The 25,492-nt window shown below is 51.6% G+C and overlaps 1 protein-coding gene across 1 annotated transcript; it reads left to right on the top strand.

The window, feature by feature from the left end:
- On the top strand, positions 1–25,492 carry LOC135877825 (uncharacterized). Its single transcript, XM_065403368.1, has 26 exons — positions 1–193; positions 2,560–2,681; positions 2,971–3,123; positions 3,505–3,646; positions 5,452–5,595; positions 6,275–6,459; positions 6,545–6,642; positions 7,582–7,709; positions 7,789–7,978; positions 8,066–8,216; positions 8,997–9,081; positions 9,617–9,739; positions 10,240–10,384; positions 15,520–15,761; positions 16,456–16,577; positions 16,973–17,158; positions 17,441–17,498; positions 18,850–18,993; positions 19,800–19,984; positions 20,067–20,164; positions 22,541–22,668; positions 22,760–22,949; positions 23,035–23,185; positions 23,389–23,473; positions 23,962–24,087; positions 25,347–25,492. The coding sequence occupies exons 1-26, from the start codon at positions 1–3 to the stop codon at positions 25,490–25,492; spliced, it is 3,720 nt and encodes a 1,239-aa protein (XP_065259440.1).

Below are 25,492 nucleotides of genomic sequence, written 5' to 3'. Positions count from 1 at the left end.
ATGGGACTGGGCTGTAGGTATTTTGTGAGCTTAGTGCTGCTCTGGTCCCTGGGGACAGCCCTTGGGCAGGGGGACTTCCTTGGGATCAGTTTCTCTGTCTTGCAGCGTGGGTATGAGTATGATTGTGGAGACTATGGGATGCAGCTGCTGGTCTTTCCCAGTCCAGGCCGCACTGTCCGCTTCAAAGTTGTGGGTAAGTGGCTGCCTGTTGGGGTCCTATGCCTTTCCATCTGCTAATAGTGTTAACTGGGAGCTTCTGACTTAATTACTTCTGTTGGGTAGGCTGGAGAAGGGATGTGATCTCTTAACCTTCAGTTGTGAGGTGACCTCCTTCCTTTTGCCATGATCTCAGCTGGCCTGCCTGTTAACCTTAGATCGTAAACTCCTGGGCTAGTCTGACTGAAGGGGTAATTTCCTGCATATCCTTGGGAGGCCTTGTTGTTGAATTAAATATAAGTATCCATTGTCCTAATGACTGGTCTAGAGCTAACTTGTGCTCCCCTTTATGGGGGAGTGGCGACTGCAGCTCCTCCAGGAACTAAAAACAGTGAATGGCCATTATGCAATCTGGCTGTTTTGCCTTAACCCCCAGAGAGGTACCACCTCCTGGAGAGGATCCCATACACTAGTTCAAACTGGACTCTCTGGGAACCAACAGACCAAGAAAGGACTCCTGGAAAATGAGCCTGAGTTTAAACTGACTCAGCAAAGGGACAGACCTGTCTCACCAAGGGTTGGGGGGGCAATGCTTGGGGAAAGGTTGGAAGGAGTAACACCTACCAGAGCTTGAGTTGGCCATTGTGGTGCCCTCTGGTCAGCTTCTTAGCATGCATTTAGGATCTTCTTTTTTAACATCTCCTCTGTCTTAAGAATAAATGTGCTTGCTTAGAAGATGCTGAGTGGTAACTTACAGCAGCTGGCAATACACTGGTCATACCTAGGGCCCTACCAAATTCATAGTCACAGGATTTAAACTGTAAATTTCATGATTTCAGCTATTTAAATCTGAAATTGTAGGGGTCCTGACCCAAAAAGGAGGCGAGGGGGGGGGGGAATTGCAGTACTGCTACTCTTACTTCTGTGCTGCTGGTGGGGTGCTGGGCACCTCAAAGAGGATGGATCTAGACTGTTCTCAGTGGTAGCAGATGACAGAACAAGGAGTAATGGTCTCAAGTTGCAGTGGGGGAGGTTTAGATTGGATATTAGGAAAAACTCTTTAACTAGGAGGGTGGTGAAGCACTGGAATGGGTTCCCTAGGGAGGTGGTGGAATCTCCTTCCTTTAAGGTCAGGCTTGACAAAGCACTGGCTGGGATGATTTAGTTAGGGATTGGTCCTGCTTGAGGGCCCTTTCAACCCTGATATTCTATTATAACAGCTGCTGCTCGCTGGCTGCCCAGCTCTGAAGGCAGTGCAGAACTAAGGGTGGCAATACCATGCCCCCCCCCCTAAAATAACCTTGTGACCCCCTGCAACTTCCTTTTGGGTCAGGACCCCCAATTTGAGACATGCTAGTATCCCCCATGAAATCTACATAGTATAGGGTAAAAGCACACAAGACCAGATTTCATGGTTGGTGACTCATTTTTCATGGCTGTGGATTTGGAGAGAAAGCAAAGTGCAGGTGCTGGCCATTTAGGCAGTCTGGCTTGCTGGGGATACTGCAGTATAGGCAGGGAACACACTGGTCAGGAGGTAAAGAGGTGCAGGCTTCTGCCCAAGAGAGGTGATGGCCAAGGAACTGAGGGCCTAGAGTAGATGTCCTCAAGGGACCACAAGGAGGGAATACAGGTGCAGTTACTCTGAGCTGACACTATCCTTTATGCCTCACAGCACATCCTGTGAGTCACTGCTCCTAGGATGTATCTGGATGGCCTAAACAGGCTGGTGCCAGACCTAACTCTTCCTTCTAGCTTATGTTATTGCACATGTTCCTGCTCCAAAATAAGCCTGTCAGTTGCAAGTCCTGGATAGAAGGCAGAGGACACGAGCCTTCTTACCTCAGTGGCAAGGGGGGAGGGATAGCTCAGTGGTTTGAGCATTGGCCTGCTAAACCCAGCGTTGTGAGTTCAATCCTTGAGGGGGCCACTTAGGGATCTGAGGCAAAAAAATCAGTACTTGGTCCTGCTAGTGAAGGCAGGGGGCTGGACTCGATGACCTTTGGTCCCTTCCAGTTCTAGGAGATAGGATATCTCCATTAATTTAATTTAAAATTCTTGTAACCTCCCAAAGGATTGGCTTTGAGTTCTCAGCTGCTTATGCGGCATAGGCTTGTCTTGTGGGATAACTTTACATTGGAGTCACTGCAGTGTTGTAATAGGGCTATGTCCCAAAACCTCACTTTGGAATCAGCTGATCCCTTATAAATGGGGAATCTTCCTATTTAGGATCAGGCCTACCTGAGCTGCACTGAGACTGCACAATGTAGTGGACGACTGTCCCTGCTCCAAATAGGAGTACTTAAGGGACATTGGTCTTCTGCACTACTGGGGTGGGGGGAGGGTGCTGAAGGAACTGTCTCACGTCAAATTTCTCCTGCCACCTCCATGCTATCTCCACAGATGAGTTTGGGACAGTCTTTGAGGTTACTAACTGCTCCATCTGCCTCCACTGGGTCACATCTCCCCAGGAAGGGGCGGTGATCTTCTCAGCAGGCTACAATGGCTGTCATGTGCTGAAGAAGGTGAGTTTCTGCACCTCTGACCTCCATGGCATCCTCTGTGCTCCTGTTACGAAGACCTGTGCCTGCATCCCAGCAATGCACAGTCCTTGACTCTGGTGCAGAAAGTGTCACTGAGCATCACAACAATGAAGTTTACTGTGGGCTGTCCAACTAACCTTATTGACCTCTCCCATAACCCCCAGCAGAGAGGTAAAGCTGTTGGCTCCCTACTAGTCTCCCTGCACCTATTTCTATTAATGCCTCAGGGTTGATTGACACACCTAATACTTGCACTTTCTTTTTTGTACAGGATGGCCGTAATCACCTGCGGGTCCGTGTAGAAGAACTGCTGAGCACCAGGGCTGTCGCTGCCACCCGTGACGTGAACATGACCTGCCCCAAGCCCACTGAACATGACTTAACCCCAGAGGAGACCATGCGCTACGTGCCGCAGCCGGGCCTGGTGCGCCCGGTGCCGCAGCCGCAGCCGGGCCTGGTGCACCCGGTGCCGCAGCCGGGCCTGGTGCGCCCGGTGCCGCAGCCGCAGCCGGGCCTGGTGCGCCCGGTGCCCCAGCCGCAGCCGGGCCTGGTGCGCCCGGTGCCCCAGCCGCAGCCGGGCCTGGTGCGCCCGGTGCCCCAGCCGCAGCCGGGCCTGGTGCGCCCGGTGCCGCAGCCGCAGCCGGGCCTGGTGCGCCCGGTGCCGCAGCCGCAGCCGGGCCTGGTGCGCCCGGTGCCGCAGCCGCAGCCGGGCCTGGTGCGCCCGGTGCCGCAGCCGCAGCCGGGCCTGGTGCGCCCGGTGCCCCAGCCGCAGCCGGGCCTGGTGCGCCCGGTGCCCCAGCCGCAGCCGGGCCTGGTGCGCCCGGTGCCCCAGCCGCAGCCGGGCCTGGTGCGCCCGGTGCCCCAGCCGCAGCCGGGCCTGGTGCGCCCGGTGCCTCAGCCGCAGCCGGGCCTGGTGCCGCACATCTATCCTCCACTAAGTAATATAGGTACGTTCTCCTGTGTCTCCACTACTGGGATTCCGGTAAGCTGTCTTTGCCCTTCACTAGGGTTACCATATCTGAACTTTCAAAAAAGAGGATACTCCATTGGGGGGGGGGGGTAGCCCCGCCCCCTAGCCACTCCCTCCCACTTCCCACCCCCTGACTGCCCCCCACAGAACCCCCAACCCATCCAACCCCCCCTGCTCCTTGTCCCCTGATTGCCTCCTCCCGGGACCCCTGCCCCTAACCACCCCCCAGGACCCCACTCGTATCTAAGCCTCCCTTCTCCTTGTCCCTAACTGCCCCCCCTAGGAACCCACTCCCTACCTGTCCCCTGACTGTTCTGACCCTTCTCCACACCCCCGCCCCCGCCAGATTCCCGGGACTCCCACACCTATCCAACCGCTGCCTGTCCTCTGACTGCCCCCCCCCCGAACCTCTGACCCATCTAACCCCCCCTGCTCCCTGTCCCTGACTGTCCCAACCCCTCTCCACACCCCTGCCCCCCAGAACCCCCAACCCATCTAACCCCCCGCTCCCTGTCCCAACCCCTCTCCACACCCCTGCCCCCCTGACAGCCCCCCTGAATTCCCAACCCCCCCCCCCGCTCCCTGTCCCGACTGCCCCCCTTCTCCAACTCCCCGGCCCCCTACCGTGTCACTCGGCTTAGAGCAGGTGTCTGGCTGAGCGCCCAGCCCAAGCGGTGTGCTGAGGCTGTGGAGGAGGGGGGAAGCGGGGGAGGGGCTGTGGCCGCCGCGTTCCCTCACAGGCACACAGCCCTGCCCCCCAGTGCTGCTGGGCGGTGTGCTAAGGCTTCAGGGGATGGGGGGAGCCGGGAAGGGGCTTTGGCTGCCGAGGCCCCAATGCGAGCGGCGCTCGGCCGCCCTGTCAGCCACTTTTCGGTCGATAAATAGCCGACTGGGGGGAAATCCTGGACATTTTTAGATTTTTAGGAATCCCCCCAGATGGCTATTTAAAGAGCGAAAAGCTGGACATGTCCGGGGAAACCCGGACATATGGTAGCCCTACTCTTCACCCTTGCCCAGGACACTGCAGAACACCTTCAAATTCAGAACTTAGCCCATCCTGACTCTGAGGCCTCTACCGAGAACTATCATGGCTTGTGTCAGCAACTGGGGCTGGATGATAAAAACAGAACTATGACCTTTCTTGTACTAATGTGCTTTGGGAGTGTGGATCTGAGCATGTGGTGTCTGGTCCATGGGTATTGAGTAACACCTGTGTAGGGGGATCTGTTGTGGTGATTGGGTCTGCACATTTACTCTAATTGTGAGATTCACTGTAAAATGTGAAAGTTCATAAAAATGTCACGAAGTGGTGATGGTGGGCAGGGATGCAGGGGAGGTATAAAGGAGACAGACTGAATTAGTCTAAATGAAAAGGCCTACTGGTATAACTCAAGGACCAAGTTGAAACCATACTCAGTAAAAACAGATGTGGAACCAGAAACAAGTGAACACTTGTTTACCAATGAGGCCTAATAATAAGGGGGTGGGCTAGTCTATCCATCGTTTTCTTGTGGGTCCTTAAAGACTGTAGTTGTGGGGGAAGACCGAACAAATGAAGGCTACTAGAGCAAGCTTCACCATTATCGCTACCACCCCACTGTCTCCTGGGGCCCTGGACTTTCTTTGCCCTAATCCTGAGGCATGTCCTAACCAGGCCAGAGGGATCCAGATGACCTCTCCACACCATCAGTGGTACCCAAAAGTGTAATGGGGTAGCAAAGTGGCCATGTACTGTGCTCCAATCATCTTCTGTGCTCAGTGGTCTGTAACCTAATCTTCCAGGTGCCCGCCTGACACCAGAGCAGTGCCAAGTGGTGGCTGGGAAGATCCCCTGTGCAAATGCCCTTGACCAAGCTGCCTGCTTCCAGGCTGGCTGCTGCTATGATGGGACTGACCCAACTATTCCTTGCTACTATGGAAACACAGGTAAGGGACCAGCTGAAGGAGTTCTGTCGCATAGAGCTCAGGGCATGTTCACATGTTAACACTCAGTTGGAGGAGGAGCTAAGCCCCGAGCCAGCAACTGCTGCTGTCTTGTTCCATCTCCACTGGGCAGGGTGAAGAAGCAGGGGATGGAAATTGTCCCCAGATCACATATTCAGGGCCCAGAGTTGATGTAAACGGAGTACATCCATAGATGTTCACACCCAGGTTTGTGGTCCTTCCCACTTAAAGCATGGGAGCTCTCCACAATGATTCCCATTGCCCCAACCATAAAGGTGGAGAGGAAATGGCTCAAGAATGCAAGCCTGAACTCTCAACACCTGAGAAACCTCAATCAGTCTATGAAGGGCCTACGCAGAGTGTGCTCTACCACTGCAAGGTAAGTAGAAAGAATCCATCTGATCTCCAGGGGTTCCATTGAGGGAATACCATGGCCCAAGCCCTCCTTTCCATAGCCTTCTCTCTTTCTGAAGGAGAAATGGGCGGGGGGGGGCATACTAGCCTGTGTTCTGAGACACAGTGAATATTGGCCTCTTCCCTCAGCATGTCTATGCCCAAACCTAACTCTGGCTTGTAATAAAGGGTTGGGGTTCCTGCCCCCACATGTTCAGCATCATTCGGCTGCAATTGCTGTGCTTAACCCTACTCCTTTGTGTTGCAGTCACTCTTCAGTGCCTCATGGATGGTCACTTTATTCTGGTGGTCTCCAGGGACATGTCTGACCACCCCATCATCCTGGACAATATACGGCTAGCCTATGCCCAGGCAGGGTGCAATCCCATCAGGATGACCGAAGCTTTTGTGCTCTTCCGCTTCCCCGTCACACAATGTGGCACCACAGTACAGGTGACAATACATCCCCTGACGTAGCACAGACTCTTCTGCTTCTCAAGAAGGGACTAAACACCTCCTGTTTCCCATTCCCCTCCAGGTGATTGGGGACAAATTGATCTATGAGAATCAGCTGATCTCTGGCATTGACATACAGACTGGGCCACAGGGCTCCATCACTCGGGACAGCACCTTCATGTAAGTTGGTCAACTTCTGTCCTGCATAGACAAGAGTCTTTCAGTGTGAGACAAATCCTCTCTGAGGAATCTAACAGATAACCTGTCAACTCCCTTAGTTTCTAGTTTTTTCAGGACAGAAGAATCTCAAAATGCTATGAGTCAGTCTTAATTCTGCCATCTCTATGGTAGACGGCTTACTTTCCAGTACCACCAAGCAAGACTACCTTGCAGTTCAGGACTGCTAACAAATACTAGAGCTTGACAACTCTACACTTCAGTAGGAGGGAAAGCTGACTTTCTGGGGAAAACAGAAATCAAAATTCTGGACTCTAGTCTGTTGGAATTTGTCATCAAAGATTAACTTTGATTAAAATCCTTCTAAAATATCATGTGGAAAACTGACACTTTTGATGCATGTCCCAGTCCAATGACAAGGAAGAATAAAACAAGACTGAAATGTGGCTGGGATACTAGGGGGATGGCTTCTACTGTAGCAAACCACCATGCAATTAATGGCAAGTTACTAGAGCCTCTTTCTGAATCTCTTAAGTAATGACTGCCCACCTCTCCCTATACTAGGGCACTAACTTGGTGCTGACTCAAAAGAACAAGTGTCAATGACTGAATTGTCAACTGTCCATTGGAGACTTCCCTTGGATCTCTTCCATTCAAGTGCTGACTTAAATCCGCCAACAAGGTTCAGTCTGACTAGATCACAGCTTGAGGCAGTAAGGCCAAAAACCTGAGATTAGCTTGGGAATGAGCAATTGTGTAGGATCTTATACACTCAGTGAGTGGCACTTGGATCTTGCCATGTTGAGCAGTGGTGGACATTTAAACTAATGGGTACAAATAGCAACAGGGGAGGGTGAAGATGCACAAAATGTGACTCTAAAACACCTTAGCTTGGCTAACAAACCTCAGCCCAATCTCCACCCTCTACTCTCTCCTGTGCAGCCTCCATGCTCGCTGCATCTACAATGCCAGTGACTTCCTGCCAGTCCAGGTCAAGGTCTTCTTGCCCCCTATACCTGCACCAGTCACCCAGGCAGGACCCCTCCGGTTTGAGCTGCGCATCGCCACAGGTAGGTGACGCCTCACTCTAGGGCAGCAAACCCATTCCCTGAAGGACCACAGGCATCTCAGCTTTGCTCTCCCCCACAGACCTGAGCTACACATCCTATCTCACGGAGAGAGACTATCCTGTGGTGAAGGTGCTCCGGGACCCAGTCTACGTGGAGGTTCGCATCCTGCAAAGAACAGACCCATCCCTGGTTCTGGTTCTGCACCAGTGCTGGGCCACCCCAAGTGCTAACCCCCTGAAGCAGCCACAGTGGCCCATCCTGATGGACGGGTGAGTGGCTGGGGGCAAAGGTATTACTGTCTCTCAAGCAGTGGTAATCCTGGGAACCTGCTTAAATCTACCCCTCCTTATTCCTAGGTGCCCATTCCTAGGAGACAACTACAGAACCCAGCTTGTGCCCATGGGCCCTGCCTCATCTGAGCTGCCCTTCCCAACTCATCACCAGCGCTTTGTCCTCTCCACCTTTGCCTTTGTGGACTCTACTTCCCAGATGGTGCTCGAGGGACTGGTAAGGGTGGGGGGGAGGGGGCTGAATGCCTATCCTTGGTAGCCATTCCTACTACAGCCAGGGGAGTGACCCCTGAGCAGCCTCTTCCTCTTAAAGAGGAACTTTGCCCATCCAACTGGTAAAGCTCCAATTTGGAGGGTGTTGCAAGCTGCAGCCCCTGTGAGGAGTTATTCTGTATCCCGGTAGCTTTGTCACATTGTGGTAGGTGAGTGGGTCCAGTTGGCTCACATGTTCTGCAGCCTCACTTCTCTTCAGGAGCAGTGCTCCTCTATCATAAGAACCTGGTCTTGCGCCCTATGACCACTGAACTGCATGGTTCTGGTCACTACTGACCTGGGTACAAGCCTGACCTTGGGTGGAAGCAGCTCTAGCATATAACCTGCATCTTTGCCTTCCACCAATTAGAAAATAGCATGAAGCTTTGGCTGCTGGAGTAGGGCCTCCTTGGGGTGGACAAATCCCACCCCAGTTCTCAATCCAAGAATAGCAAACTCATAGGTTTTGCCTGCTCAAGAAATTAGCTGAGGAAATCCTCCAGTGACTTGTACACACTGGCACCTCCTTGGCTGGTGATGTACCAGGGTGCATTGCCCTCTGCTGAACACCATGACTAGACTTCCCCAATGAAGATGCAAGCCTAGTATTACAGTAACTAATCTGACCTCAAAGGTTAAAAGGGCCAGTCCTTTTTGGAGAAGCATGTTTGAGGCTGTGCACTTGCTGACTTGCATGACTGGCCAGTGCATTATGTAACTTGGGTTCCTGCCATGTCTGGTTTAGGTGTACATCTTCTGTAGTGCTGCTGCCTGTTCACCATCCCAGCTGGAGTCCTGCAGGACCATATGCCCATCAGGGGTAACTGCAAGTAAGTCTGGCCTCTCTGTTCTAGGCATGGGTGTGGCATGCTGCTGCTGGTTCCAGACCCACACTGGCTGCAGCCCAGCCAGAGCTCTCAACTGTCCAATTAGCTATGTTCTGCAGCATAGAAACAGTTGGTAAGAAGTGTGAACTCCAGCTCAGATCAGTGGATCAACTGCATGAGTAAGGTACTCCACAGCCTCTAAGAGCATCACGTAGCTGTACTGAGTTACTTCATGCCAATGCATCTGACACAGACCACTAGGTCAGATCCCCTGCCCATCCTTGTGGCAGCCATGATGTAACAATGGCCTGACTGTCTCCTGTAGCTGTGTAGGAACCAATAAACACTCCTTGTCCTCCAGGACAGTCCTGATTCCTGAGGCCTGGAGGTGTGAGCAGAGATCACCCCCTTGTCAGGCCAGCAGCTGGTTCTGAGTGAGCTCTGCTTCAGCTTGCTGACTGCATCCTATTGGCAGCCCCGAAGAGCCTCCAGATTCTCTAATTCTCTCTACTCTCTTCTTCTCCTCCCCCCCCCCCAGGAGGCCGTCGGTTCCTGACTATCCAAAATGAGACAGAGCCTCTCAATGTGGTGAGCTCTCGTGGGCCTGTGACTTTCCAGAACAGCCCAGAGGCATTCAAAGAGCCAGTCTATGGGAATGAAGGTAACTATCCTCTCAGATCTCACATACCCCACTCAGTGGTGTCAGACACCACAGCCAGGCACATGGCAACTTCAGTCCTGTCTCATTAGGAGGCACTGTCTCCTGCCAATGTGTAAAGAGGTGAGGTAGAGACTGAATCAATGACCTGCCTTGTAGGAGGGAGCTGGTAACAGCAGCTTGCTAGCAGCAGAGGATGCATGGACTCCCATCTGGCCTGGCTCTTACTCATGCCTCTGTTTGGGGAGTGGGGAACACAGGACTGAGACAAGAGTAAGTGAGGATGTCCTATTCAAAAGCATGTAGCTGGGATTTAAGTTGCTGGATAGCAGTGTCCCCTAAGGGGCAGGGAGTAATGCAAAGAACCAGCTGCCTGCTTCCAGTTTAGAATTAGTGAGTAGGGATGGAGTCAGTCTTATCCCATCCCTGGTGGGGTAGATGAATCTAGGTATCCTTCATCTCCTCTGGCCACCTATCTAAGCCATAATCTCCTTTTCCCACAGACCCTGTCTCTAGACTGGACTTGTCCCCTGTGCTCCTGGCTGGGCTCTTGCTGGTGGTTGTGGTCTCCATCCTCACTGCTGTGATCATGCTTTGGAAGAGAAAAGGCTGGATGACCAGGTTCCAAAACCCTCATGAAGGAACATTGTAACAAAAAACAATAAAACTGGTTGTATTCTACTGGTGGCCTGTGGCCCCTATTCTCTCGGGGTGGGCCAGGACATGCAGTACTCAAACAGCAGGTAGATTGTATTACTTTCTGTAAACCAAAGGTGGTATCCTTCCCCCACTGCCCCAGGTGTAGCCTTCTAAGGTACTAGGGCCCCACAAGTTCACATAGACTTCATGCATGTACCAGTCCCTCCAAGCAAATATTAACTGCATCAAGGCTGCCTCAACCAGCACAAGTTTTCCATAGCTCAATTTGCTAAGGAGAGCAAGAAGCAAGCCTTGCATATCTGCAACTATGGTAAGTGTATGCTCAGCACAGGTTTCTCCTGCATCGCAACACGCTGTTGCAAGTGTCTCCTTCAAGCATCCATGAGAAGAGGTGCTCCCCTCTACACCACCTAAGGGCCAAAGTAGAGGAGCTCCCTAGGAGAATTCCATTACACACACACTCTCTCTCTCTCTCTCTCTCTCTCTCTCTCTCTTCCCCCCCCCCATAATATTCCAAGACTGAAGCACCATGTACTAGATCTATCCACAAGACTTGTCCTCTGAGAGTGGAGGGTGAAGGTAGCTGATGTATCCAGATGGCACAAGCATTCAGATCCTCCTAAGCAGAGGTTAAAAATGCAGGGCAGTAGATTCTAGGTGTGCAGCAGCCTACAGCTGACACTCTAAAGTCCTGTCTAGAACTGAGAGCCCGGGTGTTTCACATACACTGCTGGGTTGGGAGAGCCTGTAGCAACAATGTGCTATACCAGTGCCTACACCACCAATGCATCTCCAGTGGTTAAGTGTCACTATAAGGGGAGATTTTGACAGCCCAGCAAAATGCCTAGGCTACTGCTAGTATTGGAATGTATTATGTTTATTGCCAAAAGCAGCTTTAGCATAACTAGTCAGGAGGGGGTTGACCATGAGATGTGAGCATGACCCTGCTGCCTTCCTTGGTCAGCAATTTCAAAACAGCTTAAGTCTGCCTCTGGTTGTTTGTGGGTTTCTTTCTTTTTTTTTTTTTAAACAGGAAGTCAAACTAATCTTTAGACTGTGGTGCAGGAATAGTCCTGCAGCTGTAACAGATTAAAAATGCTTGCTTTAATGTGTTGATGTAATTGCAGCAGTTACTAATATAAAGGTGCTAGACAGGTCTGAGGAATTTTGGATTTAACCTTCTGGACATCTCTTGGAATCCCCAGTGATGGGTGGATAGCTGGCCACTTGAGGTCCTCCCTCCAGACCATGGGTAACTCTTGTTTGGGGTGCTCTAACCCTTTAGCATATCTGTAAGTCCTTGACCTCAAAGTTTTTTTTGTTTTTTTTATTAAAGCAATTTGGGTTTGTGCCAATCTTTAATCCGACAGATGTTATGTTCCCCCTTTGACTTCTTCCTTTCAAAGAGTACAATTACCTCAAGCTTTGGGTTGAGAGATCCCTGGGTAAAATGACTGGACCAACTGAAGCAAGTTCAGACCACTGAACAACTAACCCATTGGTAGGCACAGCCAATTCTGCTGTGCAATCCTCCTACCAAAAGGTTGGTGTGCTCTCCAGGGCACAGGGAAGGGGCCTTATTACTAAAGTCCTACCAACTTCACAGCCATGAAAAATGCATCCTGGACCATGAAATCTGGTCTTTTGTTTTTACCCTATACTATACAATTTCATGGGGAAGACCAACATTTCTCAAATTGGGGGTCCTGACCTAAGTTCCCTGTAAGCTGTGCAGCAGCCTATTTAGTGTCAGGCAGGCACTCAGGGAACCGTCCAGATGGGACCTGCTGGAGGGGGGAGGGGGGGGGGAGGAGGGGGGGGGGGACCCTTCCCCAGCCCCAGCCCCAACCTGCCATGGCCAGGGGAGAGGGGCCCATAGCCAGGGGGTGCTTAATCCCCCTTCCCCTAAGAAAATGAGCTCTATCTACTGCAAAGAGAGGTGGATAGAATGGGGGAGCTTGAGGGCTGCATGTAATGTGGGAAGCCAGCTGTGTATTTACATAAAGACTTTAATCATCAGCTGAGGTACTGAAGTGGTCCCATGTCTATCAGAGGCTGTCAAGGATGTCCATGGTCTCTGACCTGTGATTTCACCATCATCAGACTAAATGACTCATCCAAGATCACACTGGAAATTGGTTGCAGTGCCAGAAATTGGATGCAGATTCCCAGACCAACCTTCCTCTGCAGGCAGTAGAGAGGAAATAACACTTAAGTTGTCAATCTAATAGTCATTTTGCCATGTGTGACCAGACACATGGTAAAATGACTATTCGAGTGACAACTTAAGTGACACTTAACTAATGCACTAGCTCTCTGCTAGAGAGTTTTCTTTATTTTTCTTTATTTTCTTCTTGCTGTTTGCCTACTACAAATAAAAAAAAAAGCCCCCAGCCTTTCTAGGCACTTCCCATTCTCCAGCCAGACTACATCTTGTGATGCTATGCTATTGTGATGCTTGCTGGGGTACCCAGGGTTGTGAGAGACCTTGCTACCACCTGCCCTTAGCATGAGCCAGCTGTGTCTGTGCCTGCAGTAGGTTAGCTCCCCAATGTCAACAGCTTCTGGCAAAATGAGCACTGCCTTTCAGGCCTCTGCAGATCCCCTTCTCTCTGTACAGATTAACAGGCACACTCCAACCTCTGAGCATCCAGCCCCAGCTCCATTGGATGCTCACAGAATTCAGAGCCGGTACTCCCAAAGAAGTACACCCTAGCCTACCAGTTCCACCTCTGCTCACTGCTCTGCTTAACACACCGCACTTGGATATGTTTATAGTAAAAACAAGAAGAAATTTATTTAACAAAGATCAGAAATTCATGATGAAACAAGTAGAATTAATGGAAACCAATGGTTACAAACAGTGGTCTGCTGTTCCCCCACCGGTCTGATCCTCTCACCCTACCCCCATGCTGCTTTAACCCTACCCCCTCATTTCAGGGGGAGGGGCCATAGTGGTTTAGTGGTACTGGAGCCAGAATCGTGTGCCTGACCCACCACACCTTTCATATAAAACAAAATCAGAGCATGCTGTCTAGAGCCTAAACTTAACTGACAAGACATTCCTCTGTCTTATAAAGATTAGCACAGCCAAAGTTTGTCTCCCAGCATCAACCAGCTGTGATCTTCTGTTCATAACAAGCCAGCTGGCACCTTGTCCTAGGGTGACCAGACAGCAAGTGTGAAAAATCGGGACAGGGGCGGAGGGTAATAGGAGCCTATATAAGAAGAAAACCCAAAAATCGGGACTGTCCCTATAAAATCGGGACATCTGGTCACCCTACCTTGTCCCCTTGTGAAAGATAACTGGTGTATCGCTGCACCCCCAGATAAAGTACCAATGAGCCATTGTCTTCACTTGCAGATAGGGTAGCCTCCTGCTTGTTTATTTCTTCCAGTAAACTCCCTTTCTTGAAGATATCATACTCCCTTCACTAGTATTAGGCTTAGACTGAAGCTGGGCATCCACTGTGATTTTAATTTACATGTGGTCAAACTGATAGATAAGCATCTCTTGTCTGAAAGAAACTTTTTATCACCTTCTGGTGACCAGCCCCAAGTCACAGACCTGAAGAACATAATTTTCAGTATATATTCATATCTCCTTACACATTATCCATACATACATTTTGCAATGAATATGAGGACCAATGGGACACAGGCTTTCAGGAAAGACCTTCCATAACACCCTTTGGTGAACTAGTATGTTGACACCAGACCCAGCGATCTCTGTAACCCTTTACACCACTTTGCCCTCTGCCAGTTGGCTCCAATAGGTCCCCGGGTCCCAATCTCCCATGGTGCAATGTGGTACCTCAGCAGAGAGAAGACTGTGGTGTATCATGGGAAATGTAGTCCTTCTGGACAGCACAGCCCACAGAGGAGAATGGGAGCATGGGGCACCTGAACTACACCTTCCACGAGACACCATGACAGCATTTCCCGATCAAAATGTTTTCAGTTGAAAAGTAGGGGCCAGAAATGTTTGTTTTTCACCAACATTTTTTCAGTTTTAGTCTGAAAATTTGGGGTTTTTTGATTTTTCACCAAATAGTCAAAAGTTTCTACAGGGGGAAAAAAACATTTGCAGAGCAGCTCTAACCCTTACTTACGCTGAGCAGTAACTTGCTCTGGGAACAGTCCCATTTAAATCAACATGGGGATGGGATGTAGACTCTGGCCCTTCGACCATAATGTCTTTGGGGCAGGAACTGCTTCTTACTAGGCGTATGTTCAGGACCCAGCACAATGGGGCCTTGATCTCGATTGGAGCCTCTGAGTGCCACTGTAATACAAATAATAATAACAGTCAAGTGACTTGCCCAAGGGCATGGAAAATCTGTGGCAGAGCCACATTCAAATTCAGATCATAACAGCAAAGCCCTGACTGGGATGATTTAGTTGGGGATTGGTCCTGCTTTGAGCAGGGGATTGGACTAGATGACCTCCTGAGGTCCCTTCCAACCCTGATATTCTATGATTCTGTGATTCTATGACCCCCTGGGTCCACCCAGATCAACCTGCCCCCAGAAGTCACTGTACTAAGCTGGGGCTAGTGTGCTGCACCATTCCTATATGTACTGCAGAATTGGTCACAGGCCAGGAATGGCTGTTATGGTGATACAAGGGAGGTTACAGGTCAGGATAGATGAGGACTGGAAGTGGTGGACACAAGGCCAAGCTTGGGGCAGGACTCCAATTATTCCCTCTGAATAGCAGTTTCTTCTAGCTCCTCCTCACCCACTGGGAAGAGAGTGAATCTTGGAAGGAGTTCCCCTTCCCTCCCACTGACACCCCACAGTGTGAGAGAGAGAAAAGGGGGAGAGTGAAAGTCACAGGCAAGGAAAGGGAGAGAAAGACAGGGCAAGAGAGGGGGACAGAGAGGGGACATCCCAAAAGCCAGAGTAACAGTAGGATTCACTGTGAGGAGGTTTTGTTTATTTGTTTTTGGTTGGGGGATTCAATGGTTACGTTTCCCTTTCATCCTGAGCTTTGCACTTTTTACCCGGCCCCTCAACAGCAGCCGACAGCTCCCCAGGTGCTGCCTCTCTGCTCACCTGGTTCACATGCCAGTCCCACCCCTCCGCTCACCTTACAAAGCTCCAGTCTCACAGATTCCCTAGCTATGAGAAGTGGCTGTGGGGTAGGACTTCTGCCTTAACACCTTCAGCCATGGGGCTGGGCTGTAGGTATTTTGTGGGCTTAGCGCTGCTCTGGTCCCTGGGGACAGCCCTCGGGCAGGGGGACTTCCGCAGAGTCAGTTTTTCTGTTTTGCAGCGTGGATATGAGTATGATTGCGGAGACTATGGGATGCAACTGCTGGTCTTTCCCAGCCAGGACCGCACAGTCCGCTTCAAAGTTGTGGGTAAGTAGCTGTGGGGTATGCTTAATAAGCAGCCAAGGACACCCCCATCTATGCTTGGGTTCCCTTTTAAATGAACATGCTGGAGGGTTTCTTGGAGGCTATTGATATTTTCCCTGTCTCCCATGGGTAACTCTAGCCTTTCATGTGGACTACCTTCCTCTGTTAATTGTACATCTAACTTTTCAGTGTCTACTATAACTCTTTCTAGCTTAATTGCTGTCCTTAGCCCTAGGAGGTGTTTCTGACTGAGGAAGCCAGTAGGTGTTATCTGGCTGACTTCAATAGTGCCTCTTCTGACTGTAAGACAAGGGCCTGACTAGGATAATGCTCTGAAGGGATGCCTCCCAATGCAGGAAGGCCTCCCAAACTCTGGCTTGGCCCCCTGAAACTTCTCCACTCTAGGACTCACACCTGACTGTGCAATAGATGCTAATATTGCTGTTGCCATGCGTCGCTGCAAGACAGCCCTTCTACTACTAGGATTTGGGGCCCTTCTGCTCTCCTTGGTGGATCTAAGAGAAACTTGTCAAATAATGGCTGGTAACCCAAATCCAGCTACCCAAAGATACCACTGATGGAATAAGACATAGTCCCTGCTTCATACGTTGCAGCCTTCCTATGTCTCTGCACTAGAGTGCCTTAACTTAACCTTACCCATGGGTGAAGGTTTGTCTGAGTGTGACACTCTCAACAGATGAGTTTGGGACTCCCTTTGAAGTTACAAACTGCTCCATCTGCCTCCACTGGATCACATCTGGCGAGAAAGGGGAGGTGATCTTCTCAGCTGGCTACAATGGCTGCCATGTGCTCAAGCAGGTGAGTGAGTTGGCACAAGAGGCTCCAGTGCCTCCATCCCTGCCTCTAAATCCCTATGTATCAACATGGAGAGGTTCATGGCCTACTATGTAGGACGCTTGACTGTCCCATTATTGACGAGATCCAGCTAGTGTACTCAGGCTGCTGCAGTGCTGTAGATTCTTCCCTACCTACTGTCACACAGCCTGTGCTAAGATTGCCAACCCTCCTGGATTGTCCTAGAGTCTACAGGAATTGATGATTAATCTTTAATTAAAGACAGTCATGCGACACAACCTCCAGGGATATGTCCAACCAAAATTGGCAACCCTAGCCTGTGCAGGGGGGTCTGGGCTGAGCAGCCATGGACACTCCATTGCACCACAATCTTAGTAATCATTCTGCATTCATTGCAGGATGGCCGTAACCACCTGAGGGTCCGAGTGGAGGAACTACTGAGCACCGGGGCCATCGCTGCCACCCGTGACGTGACCATGACCTGCCCCAAACCCACTGAACATGACTTATCCCCAGAGGAGACCATGCGCTACATGCCGCAGCCGGGCCTGGTGCGCCCGGTGCCCCAGCCGCAGCCGGGCCTGGTGCGCCCGGTGCCCCAGCCGCAGCCGGGCCTGGTGCGCCCGGTGCCCCAGCCGCAGCCGGGCCTGGTGCGCCCGGTGCCCCAGCCGCAGCCGGGCCTGGTGCGCCCGGTGCCCCAGCCGCAGCCGGGCCTGGTGCGCCCGGTGCCCCAGCCGCAGCCGGGCCTGGTGCGCCCGGTGCCCCAGCCGCAGCCGGGCCTGGTGCGCCCGGTGCCCCAGCCGCAGCCGGGCCTGGTGCGCCCGGTGCCCCAGCCGCAGCCGGGCCTGGTGCGCCCGGTGCCCCAGCCGCAGCCGGGCCTGGTGCGCCCGGTGCCCCACATCTATCCTCCACCAAGCAGCATAGGTGTGTGTGTGTGTGACCTCTAACTGGTTTGAGTGCGTGTGGGTACCCTCTAATGGAAGGCTTCATGCTCCACTTCTGACTCCTGTGTTAGTCTTCAGGGGAGCTGCACCTTGTCTTTTGCTTGTGGCTGCCATCTTAGAGCTGGGGTTGACAGTGTTGTAATCCATGCTCAAAAATGAGATTAGTTTAGAAATCCAGTTCCTTCAAATAAACTCAGGGGAGGAGGGGTGGCTATTTGCCTTCTGGTTTTTCAAAGCTTTAGGGGGAAGGCACTTGCTTCAAAGTCTGAGTTTCTTTGGGGCAAAATTCAGTCACATGCACCAATGTGTCCTTGTGATTGGCTGCTCAGAGGGGTCTCCCCTGTTCCTCCAGTATCCCAGGGTTTGGGATCTGATGTTGTATTGGTTCAGACCATAACAGCAAAGCCCTGGCTGGGATGATTTAGTTGGGGATAGGTCCTGCTTTGAGCAGGGGGTTGGACTAGATCTCCTGAGGTCCCTTCCAACCCTGATATTCTGTGATTCTATGACCCACAGCCTTGGGTCCACCCAGATCAACCTGCCCCCAGAAGTCACTTGCAATCGGTCTCCTGCTCCCCTCATTCTCCCCATGCATCTCGCACAGGCTCTCCACAGCTCATAGTCCCTCTGCACTAATAGTGTCCTGTCTAGCCCTCCCCCTAAACCAGAGTGGCAGCCACTTTGCCTGTAGGTACAGCTTCGGTCTCTTTGAAGAAAGTGGAAATTAGCAGCCATGTTTGAGGGGCACTTCCTCTGATAGGCTCTGGGGAAATGGTGGCCATCCTGCTAGCTTCTGTCCCATTAGCAGTAATGGGAGATGGTGACTTTATGAATTTTTTTCCTTTTTTAATAGAGTAAGAGTCTACTCACCATTTCATGAGGGATAGAAAAACCCATTCCTGAACTGCTAACTGATAAGTTGGAGTTGACAACACTAGCTGTGTTGAGGGAGGTGGGGGTGGGGGCTCTCCTCTGATGCAGCAGCTCAGGAGCCTGAATTTCCATGTGACATTTTAAGGCTGGTATCCGGCTTAATGCTAAGAAGGACAACATGCTATGTCTGGAGGCCTGGGGTGGGGCTCTGAGCACAATGCTGTCTGAGGTGGTATGTGGTTTGAGGCTATTGGGGGGGGGGGGGGTGTAGGGTGAGCTGGGATGGAGGACCACTGTGGGAGCTCTTGCAGCCCTTTGGGGAGGAGGGTTGGACTGGTGTTGAGGTCAGCCAGTTGTCCAGAGGTTGCTACAGATTTTCAAAAGTCTCTGGGGAAGGGTCTCTTGTGATCCCTTCAGAAGATCTCCAGCTCTCCTTAATCCACACCCTGCTGTTCTAGGTGCCCATCTCACACAGGAGCAGTGCCGCGTGGTGGCTGGGAAGATCCCCTGTGCAGATGCCCCAGGCCGAGCTGCTTGCTTCCAGGCTGGTTGTTGTTATGATGAGACTGACCCAACTACCCCCTGCTACTATGGCAACACAGGTAGGAGACCTGCCCTCATGTCAGCTTATGGAGCCTTTTGCCATCTCTATCCTGGGAAGCTTGGTGAGACACCATCCTTCTCAGATGAGTTTGGTCACCACCTACTAGCATGCTGAACTAGACTTGGATACAACTTCTTTGTATCTCTTACTCTGGGCTGCAGTTGGCACTAGTTGTGTGCAAAGGGATTCCTTCCTACATGACAGTCTCTCTCCTCAGTTGCCCAATGCCTGGCAGATCTTAAGAGGAAACACCAAATGGCAGAGGAAGAACCATCAGACAGTACAGGCTGGTGCTCCATTGATCTGATGGTGGATAACTGTCGGCTTGTCTCGTTCCTGCGCAACATGAGCTGCAACCATGCTGTGTCGGACAAACCCACTTACCCCCATGAGGTTTCATTTGATAGATTCCAAAGCCAGAAGGGACCACTGATCATTAGTCTGACTTCCTATATAACACAAGCTATAGAACTTCCCTGAAAATTCCTAGAGCAGATCTGTTAGCAAACATCCTGTTTTGGATTCTCCATCACTGACCCTGAGCAAACCATTCCAATGGTTAACTACCCTCCCTGTCAAAACTACACCTTAATTAAATATTTGTTCCCTGTGTAGATACTTAACCTTCTTTTAGTCTAAAGTGACAGAATTTGGTCACTACAAGGCATGTTCTCTATTTCTCATGGCTCTTCTCCAAATCCTCTCCAATCTATCATTTTTATTATAGGTTAGTGTGGCATGGACCTCTTGCCTAATTCCTATACCAGGAACATCTATACTTAATCCTGCTCCTTTGTGTTGCAGTCACTGTTCAGTGCCTCGTGGATGGTCACTTCGTTCTGGTGGTCTCCAGGGACATGTCTGATCACCCCATCATCCTGGACAGTGTCCGGCTAGCTTATGCCCGAAGAGGGTGTGACCCCATCAGGATGACAAAGGCTTTTGTGATCTTCCGCTTCCCCCTCATGCAGTGCGGCACCACAGTCCAGGTGAGGACACACCCACTGGAAGGGTGAGTGCTCTGCTCAGGGTCTTGGGGGACTAACCCACCCCATGTCTCAACTCTTCCAGGTGATCCATGACAAACTGATCTATGAGAACCAGCTGATCTCTGGGATTGACATCCAGACTGGGCCAGACAGCTCCATCACCCGGGACAGCACCTTCATGTAAGTTGGCCTGCTCTATTGACTAGCAAGGAAGTGATGGTCAGCCCTTCCACAGTGGAAGTGGGAGGCCAGATCTGATCCATCAATTTTCTACAGCCTCTCCTGAACATCTCCCAAGTCCTTTGGTGGACTACAGGTATTGATTACCTGCAGTCACTGACCTCCCCTTTCCTGAGTGTGGTGCAATGCACCTGATCCCTAATAGAGCATGGGGCAAAATCTTGCATTGTGAAGTGAAGGACCCCCTATGCAGCTGACCGATCAGACACAATGTAAAACCCTCACTCTTGGACAAATGCTAACATTGGTGAGCCTCACCTCAGTCCCTGGAAAAATCATGGAGCAGGTCCTCAAGGAATCCATTTTGAAGCACTTGGAGGAGAGGAAGGTGATCAGGAACAGCAAACATGGATTCACCAAGTGCAACCTGGCCAACCTGATTGTCTTCTATGATGAGAACTGGCTCTGTGGATATGGGGAAAGTAGTGGACATGATACACTTTGACTTTAGCAAAGCTTTTGATAGTCTCCCACAGTATTCTTCACAGCAAGTCCAAGTATGTATTGGATGAATGGACTATATAAGGTGGATAGAAAGCTGGCTAAATTGTCAAGCTCAGCATGTGGTGATCAGTGTCTAGTTGGCAGCTGGTATCCAGCAGTATGCCCCAGGGCAAAGGCATGGACTTCCCCTCTTTCCCATGGGTGCTCAGCCCCCTCCCTGCCCCTTCCCTGCCTCCTCCCCTGAGCATTCCTGCTCCTCCCCATCCCTGAGCATGCTAATGCTGCCAAACAGCTGTTTGGCAGCAGCCAGGCAGGAAGCACTGGGAGGTAGGCGGAGGAGCAGGGACGCAGCGTGCTCAGGGGAGGAGGAGATGGGGCAGGGGTTGAGAGGTGCTTGGGTGCAGAGCACCCACTTATTTTTCCCTATGGGTGCTCCAGCCCTGGAGCACCCATGGAGTTGGCACCTATGCCCCATTGGTTGGTCCTGGGGCTGGTTTTGTTCAGTATCTTCATTAATGATCTGGATGATGGGATGGCTTGCACCCTCAGCAAGTTCATGGATGACCCTAAGTGAGGCGGGGGGGAGAGAGAAGAGGGAGGTAGGCTGGAGGGTAGTAATCTAGAAAAATTGAAGGATTGGGCTAAAAGGACAAGTGCAGAGTGCACTTAGGACGGAAGAATCCCATGTACTGCTACAGGCTGGGGACTGACTGGCTAAGTGGAAGTTCCTACAGAAAAGGACCTGGGGTTACAGTGGATGAGAAGCTGGATATGAATCAACAGTGTGCACTTGTTGCCAAGAAGGCTAACAGCCTATTGGGCTGCATTAGTAGGAGCATTGCCAGCAGATCGAGGGAAGTGATTATTCCTCTCTATTCAGCACTGGTGAGGCCACATCTGGAGTATTGCATCCAGTTTTTTTGGGGGGGGGGGGGGGCACTACAGAAAGGATGTGAACAAATTGGAGAGAGTCCAGTGGAGGGCAATGAAAATGATTAGGGGGCATATGACTAATGAGGTGAGGCTGAGGGAACTAGGTTTATTTAGTCTGCAGAAGAGAAGAGTGAGGGGGGGATTTGATAGCAGCCTTCCCCTACCTGAAAGGGGGGTTCCAAAGAGGATGGCGCTAGGCTATTCTCAATGGTGGCAGATGACCAAAGAGAAGCAATGGTCTCAAGTTGCAGTGTGGGAGGTCTAGGTTGGATATTAGGAAACCCTAATTCACTAGGAGGGTGGTGAAGCACTGGAATGGGTTACCTAAGGAGGTGGTGGAATCTCCATCCTTAGAGGTTTTAAAGGGCTAGCTTGACAAAGCCCTGGCTGGGATGATTTAGTTGGAGTTGGTCCTGCTATGAGAAGGGAGTTGAACTAAATGACCACCTGAGGCCTCTTCCAATCCTACTCTTATGATTCTAAATGCCACTTGCTATGTGATCTCCAATGACAAGTAGGCACAGTCAGTCTGACCTGAGAAGGCCACACTGAGGGATTGATAACTCACTACAGGGTTGGTAGGAAGAAAGCTTGGATAACAGTTGGTGGCAAAATTGAGAGTGCTGCCAGGAGAGATGTGACTACAAATGAGCAGGTGCTTCTAGCCTGTCTGAGAAGGCCTTCTCTCCTCCTTTTCTCCCCCTTCCGCAATGTGGCCATGCTCAGGCACTCCTGCGGAGTCCAAGTTGTAGGGAAGAACATCTGAGTTGCTAGAAGGGTTGATGGGAGACATCCAAGGATGCCAGTGCGTCCAAGTACTGATAAGGCCTGACCCTGCTTGTCCCAAGTGCAAATAACATCACTGCCAGAAGCAGTATGGCCTCAATCTGAATTCAGAGCATCAGCCCTTGTCTCCTCCCTCTGCTCTCTCCTGTGCAGCCTCCATGCTCGCTGCATCTACAATGCCAGTGACTTCCTGCCAGTCCAGGTGGAAGTCTTCTTGCCCCCCACACCTGCTCCAGTCACCCAGGCAGGACCCCTCCGGCTTGAGCTGCGCGTTGCCACAGGTAGGTGACCCCTCACTCCAGCACAGAGATCCCATCCCCTGAAGGGCCACAGGCATCTCAGCTCTGCTCTCCTCCTGCCCTCTCCCCACAGATGTGAGCTACACATCCTATCTCACAGAGAGAGACTACCCTGTGGTGAAGGTGCTCAGGGACCCTGTCTTCGTGGAGGTTCGCATCCTGCAGAGAACAGACCGATCCCTGGTTCTGGTTCTGCACCAATGTTGGGCCACCCCAAGCGCTAACCCCCTGCAACAGCCACAGTGGCCCATCCTGGTGGACGGGTGAGTGGCTGGGATGGAGGGGGAGCATGGCTTGGAGAAGAAGGGAGTTTTCTTGGTCCATCATTCTCTCGTGTCTTGTTCCCAGGTGCCCATTCCTGGGAGACAACTACAGAACCCAGCTTGTGCCCATGGTCCCTGCCTCATCTGAGCTGCCCTTCCCAACTCATCACCAGCGCTTCGTCCTCTCCACCTTTGCCTTTGTGGACTCTGCCTCCCAGGTGGTGCTTGATGGACAGGTGAGAAGGGGTCTGCATATAAAGGGGGTGAGGAGGGGGAAGTCAGAGGGCAGGAGCTCCTATTTCAGTTGGGTACTGACCTGCAAATTGTCTCTGAGGTGCTGCATATATGCAACCAAACTGATAGCTCTGGATTTACTTCCTGGCTCCTAGCAGCACTGGCAATCACTCACTAACTCAATTCTCACTTGTGTGGATTTTAGGTGTACATTTACTGTAGCGCCTCCACTTGCTACCCCTCCCGGCTGGAGCCCTGCAGGACCATGTGCCCATCAGGCGCTGCTACAAGTAAGTCTGAGTGGCTTCATCTGTGTACCAGTGGTCTGAGATCCATGTGGGTTTCTACAAGCTCCCATCCCAAATACCAGAGGACTCATGGTGAACAGAGCTCAGTCTGTCCTGCTATATACTTACTGCAATGAGTTCAGCCCAGCTTCTTATGTACCTCTACCATGTACTGTAGTGCTAGCTAGGGTATGATGGGCTAACAGGAAGAGGTTAAAGGGCAGTTGTAGGAGATTAGGCCATGCTCCACTGAGCTCTCCAGAGGCAATTTCTAGTGTCTGCTACTCCTGAGGAAATGGCCTTTCTTCCCATCTTCTCCCACACTTCAAATAAGCAATTCATGATCTAATACCTGGTACCACAACCTGTCAGGAGGCCTGTAAGGGCTCATGGTTGAGTCCATGGTGATACTGCATCGTCTCACATGATGCACTCTCACAACCAGAGGGCCCTGGACAGACAGCTCCCTAACTCTCCATTCCATCTCCCAGGAGGCCGCCGGTTCCTGGATATCAACAATGGGACAGGAGAGCCCCAGGACCTGGTGCGTTCTCATGGCCCCATGATCTTCCAGGAGAGCCCCAAGCCATGGAGAGAACAAGTCTATGAGAACAAGGGTGAGTTCTGCCCTACTAGGGTTTTACAGAACTGACATCTTGCACAGTAACTTGGAATACAGCAAGTCAATGCTGTCTAGGGGGTGCTAATCTAAATCTTAAATGTTCATGGGGCTACATACAGAAGTCACTCAACTATCCATAATGTAAGCTAATGTTGTCTGAAACCATACCTGAGTGCTTCTCATGAGTGGGCAAATGTCCAAAGAATAAGGAAATAACCCAACATTTAGGATGTCTTAAACAAGAGCACTTAAGGAGCACTAGCACCTTGATGGTGACTTGTATGCCCCAAGCCTCCTTGGCACTCAATGCACGGGGCTAGCATTGCTTCTGCCCTCTATTGGATGGCTATCAATGGGATGGTGATTTTAGGGTTACCATATTTAAAAAATAAAAAAAGAGGACACTCCACGGGCCCTGGCCCCACCCTAACTCCCCCTCCTCCCTCCCAGCCACGCGAAAAGGGCTGCCCGAGCGCTACCGGCTTCACGGTTTGCCGGGCAGCCTCCAGACCCTGCGCCCCCGGCCGGCGCTTCCCCAGCACAGCTGGAGCCCGGGAGGGGAAGCGCCCAGCCGGGGGCGCAGGGTCTGGAGGCTACCCGGCAAACCATGAAGCCGGTAGCGCTCGGGCTTCGGGCGGCCCCCATGCCTCCGGACCCTGCGCCCCCGGCCGGGCACTTCCCCTCCTGGGCTCCAGCTGCTCTGCTCCTCCCCTGACTCAGACTTTGGTTCTGTTTAAGAGCCAAGCTGCCCGAGCCAGCGCTACCGGCTTCGGGCAGCCCCCTTGCCTCCGGACCCTGCGCCGCTGCAGCAGAGCAGCTGGAGCCCGGGAAGGGAAGTGCCCGGCCAGCGGCTGGGGTCCGGAGGCACGGGGGCTGCCCGAAGCCGGTAGCGCTGGCTCGGGCAGCTTGGCTCTTAAACAGAACCGAAGTCTGAGTCCGGGGAGGAGCAGAGCAGCCACGGGAGAGGAAGTGCCCGGCTGGTATTTTTCCCGGACATGTTTGGCTTTTTGGCAATTCCCCCCCGGACGGGGGTTTGATTGCCGAAAAGCCAGACATGTCCGGGGAAAAACCAGACGTATGGTAACCCTAGGTGATTTACAATCTGTAAAAAGTGAGTTGACAAATCAAGTATCTTTCTGATGAAGGCTGACCTAACAGGTAGGGGGAGAACTACTGGGACAGGGAAGTCTAGGTGTCATCGCCACACTTCAGACCCTACAAAAATCTGGATTATTTTAACCTCTTCTCCTACAGACCCTGTCTCCAGACTGGACCTGACCCTGGTGCTTCTGGCCATGCTCTCACTGGTGGTTGTGGTTTCCCTCATTACTGTGACACTCTTCCGTAGGAGAAGCAACTGGATGACAAGGTCCCAAATATTCCATGGCAGATCATTGTAA

Source organism: Emys orbicularis, chromosome 4, assembly GCF_028017835.1.
Source record: "Emys orbicularis isolate rEmyOrb1 chromosome 4, rEmyOrb1.hap1, whole genome shotgun sequence".
In the NCBI taxonomy this organism is placed as follows: Eukaryota; Metazoa; Chordata; order Testudines; family Emydidae; genus Emys; species Emys orbicularis.
The sequence above is the reverse complement of the archived record's forward strand: the minus strand, read 5'-3'. Positions and strand labels throughout refer to the sequence as shown.

What these genes read in the sequence shown, in the direction of transcription:
- LOC135877825 (XM_065403368.1), top strand. Translation starts at nt 1, where the DNA reads ATGGGACTGGGCTGTAGGTATTTTGTGAGCTTAGTGCTGCTCTGGTCC. An exon ending in ACTCGGGACAGCACCTTCAT is followed by an intron (nt 6,643 to 7,581) that starts GTAAGTTGGTCA and finishes TCTCCTGTGCAG; the next exon opens with CCTCCATGCTCGCTGCATCT. An exon ending in TCCTCCACCAAGCAGCATAG is followed by an intron (nt 17,499 to 18,849) that starts GTGTGTGTGTGT and finishes CTGCTGTTCTAG; the next exon opens with GTGCCCATCTCACACAGGAG.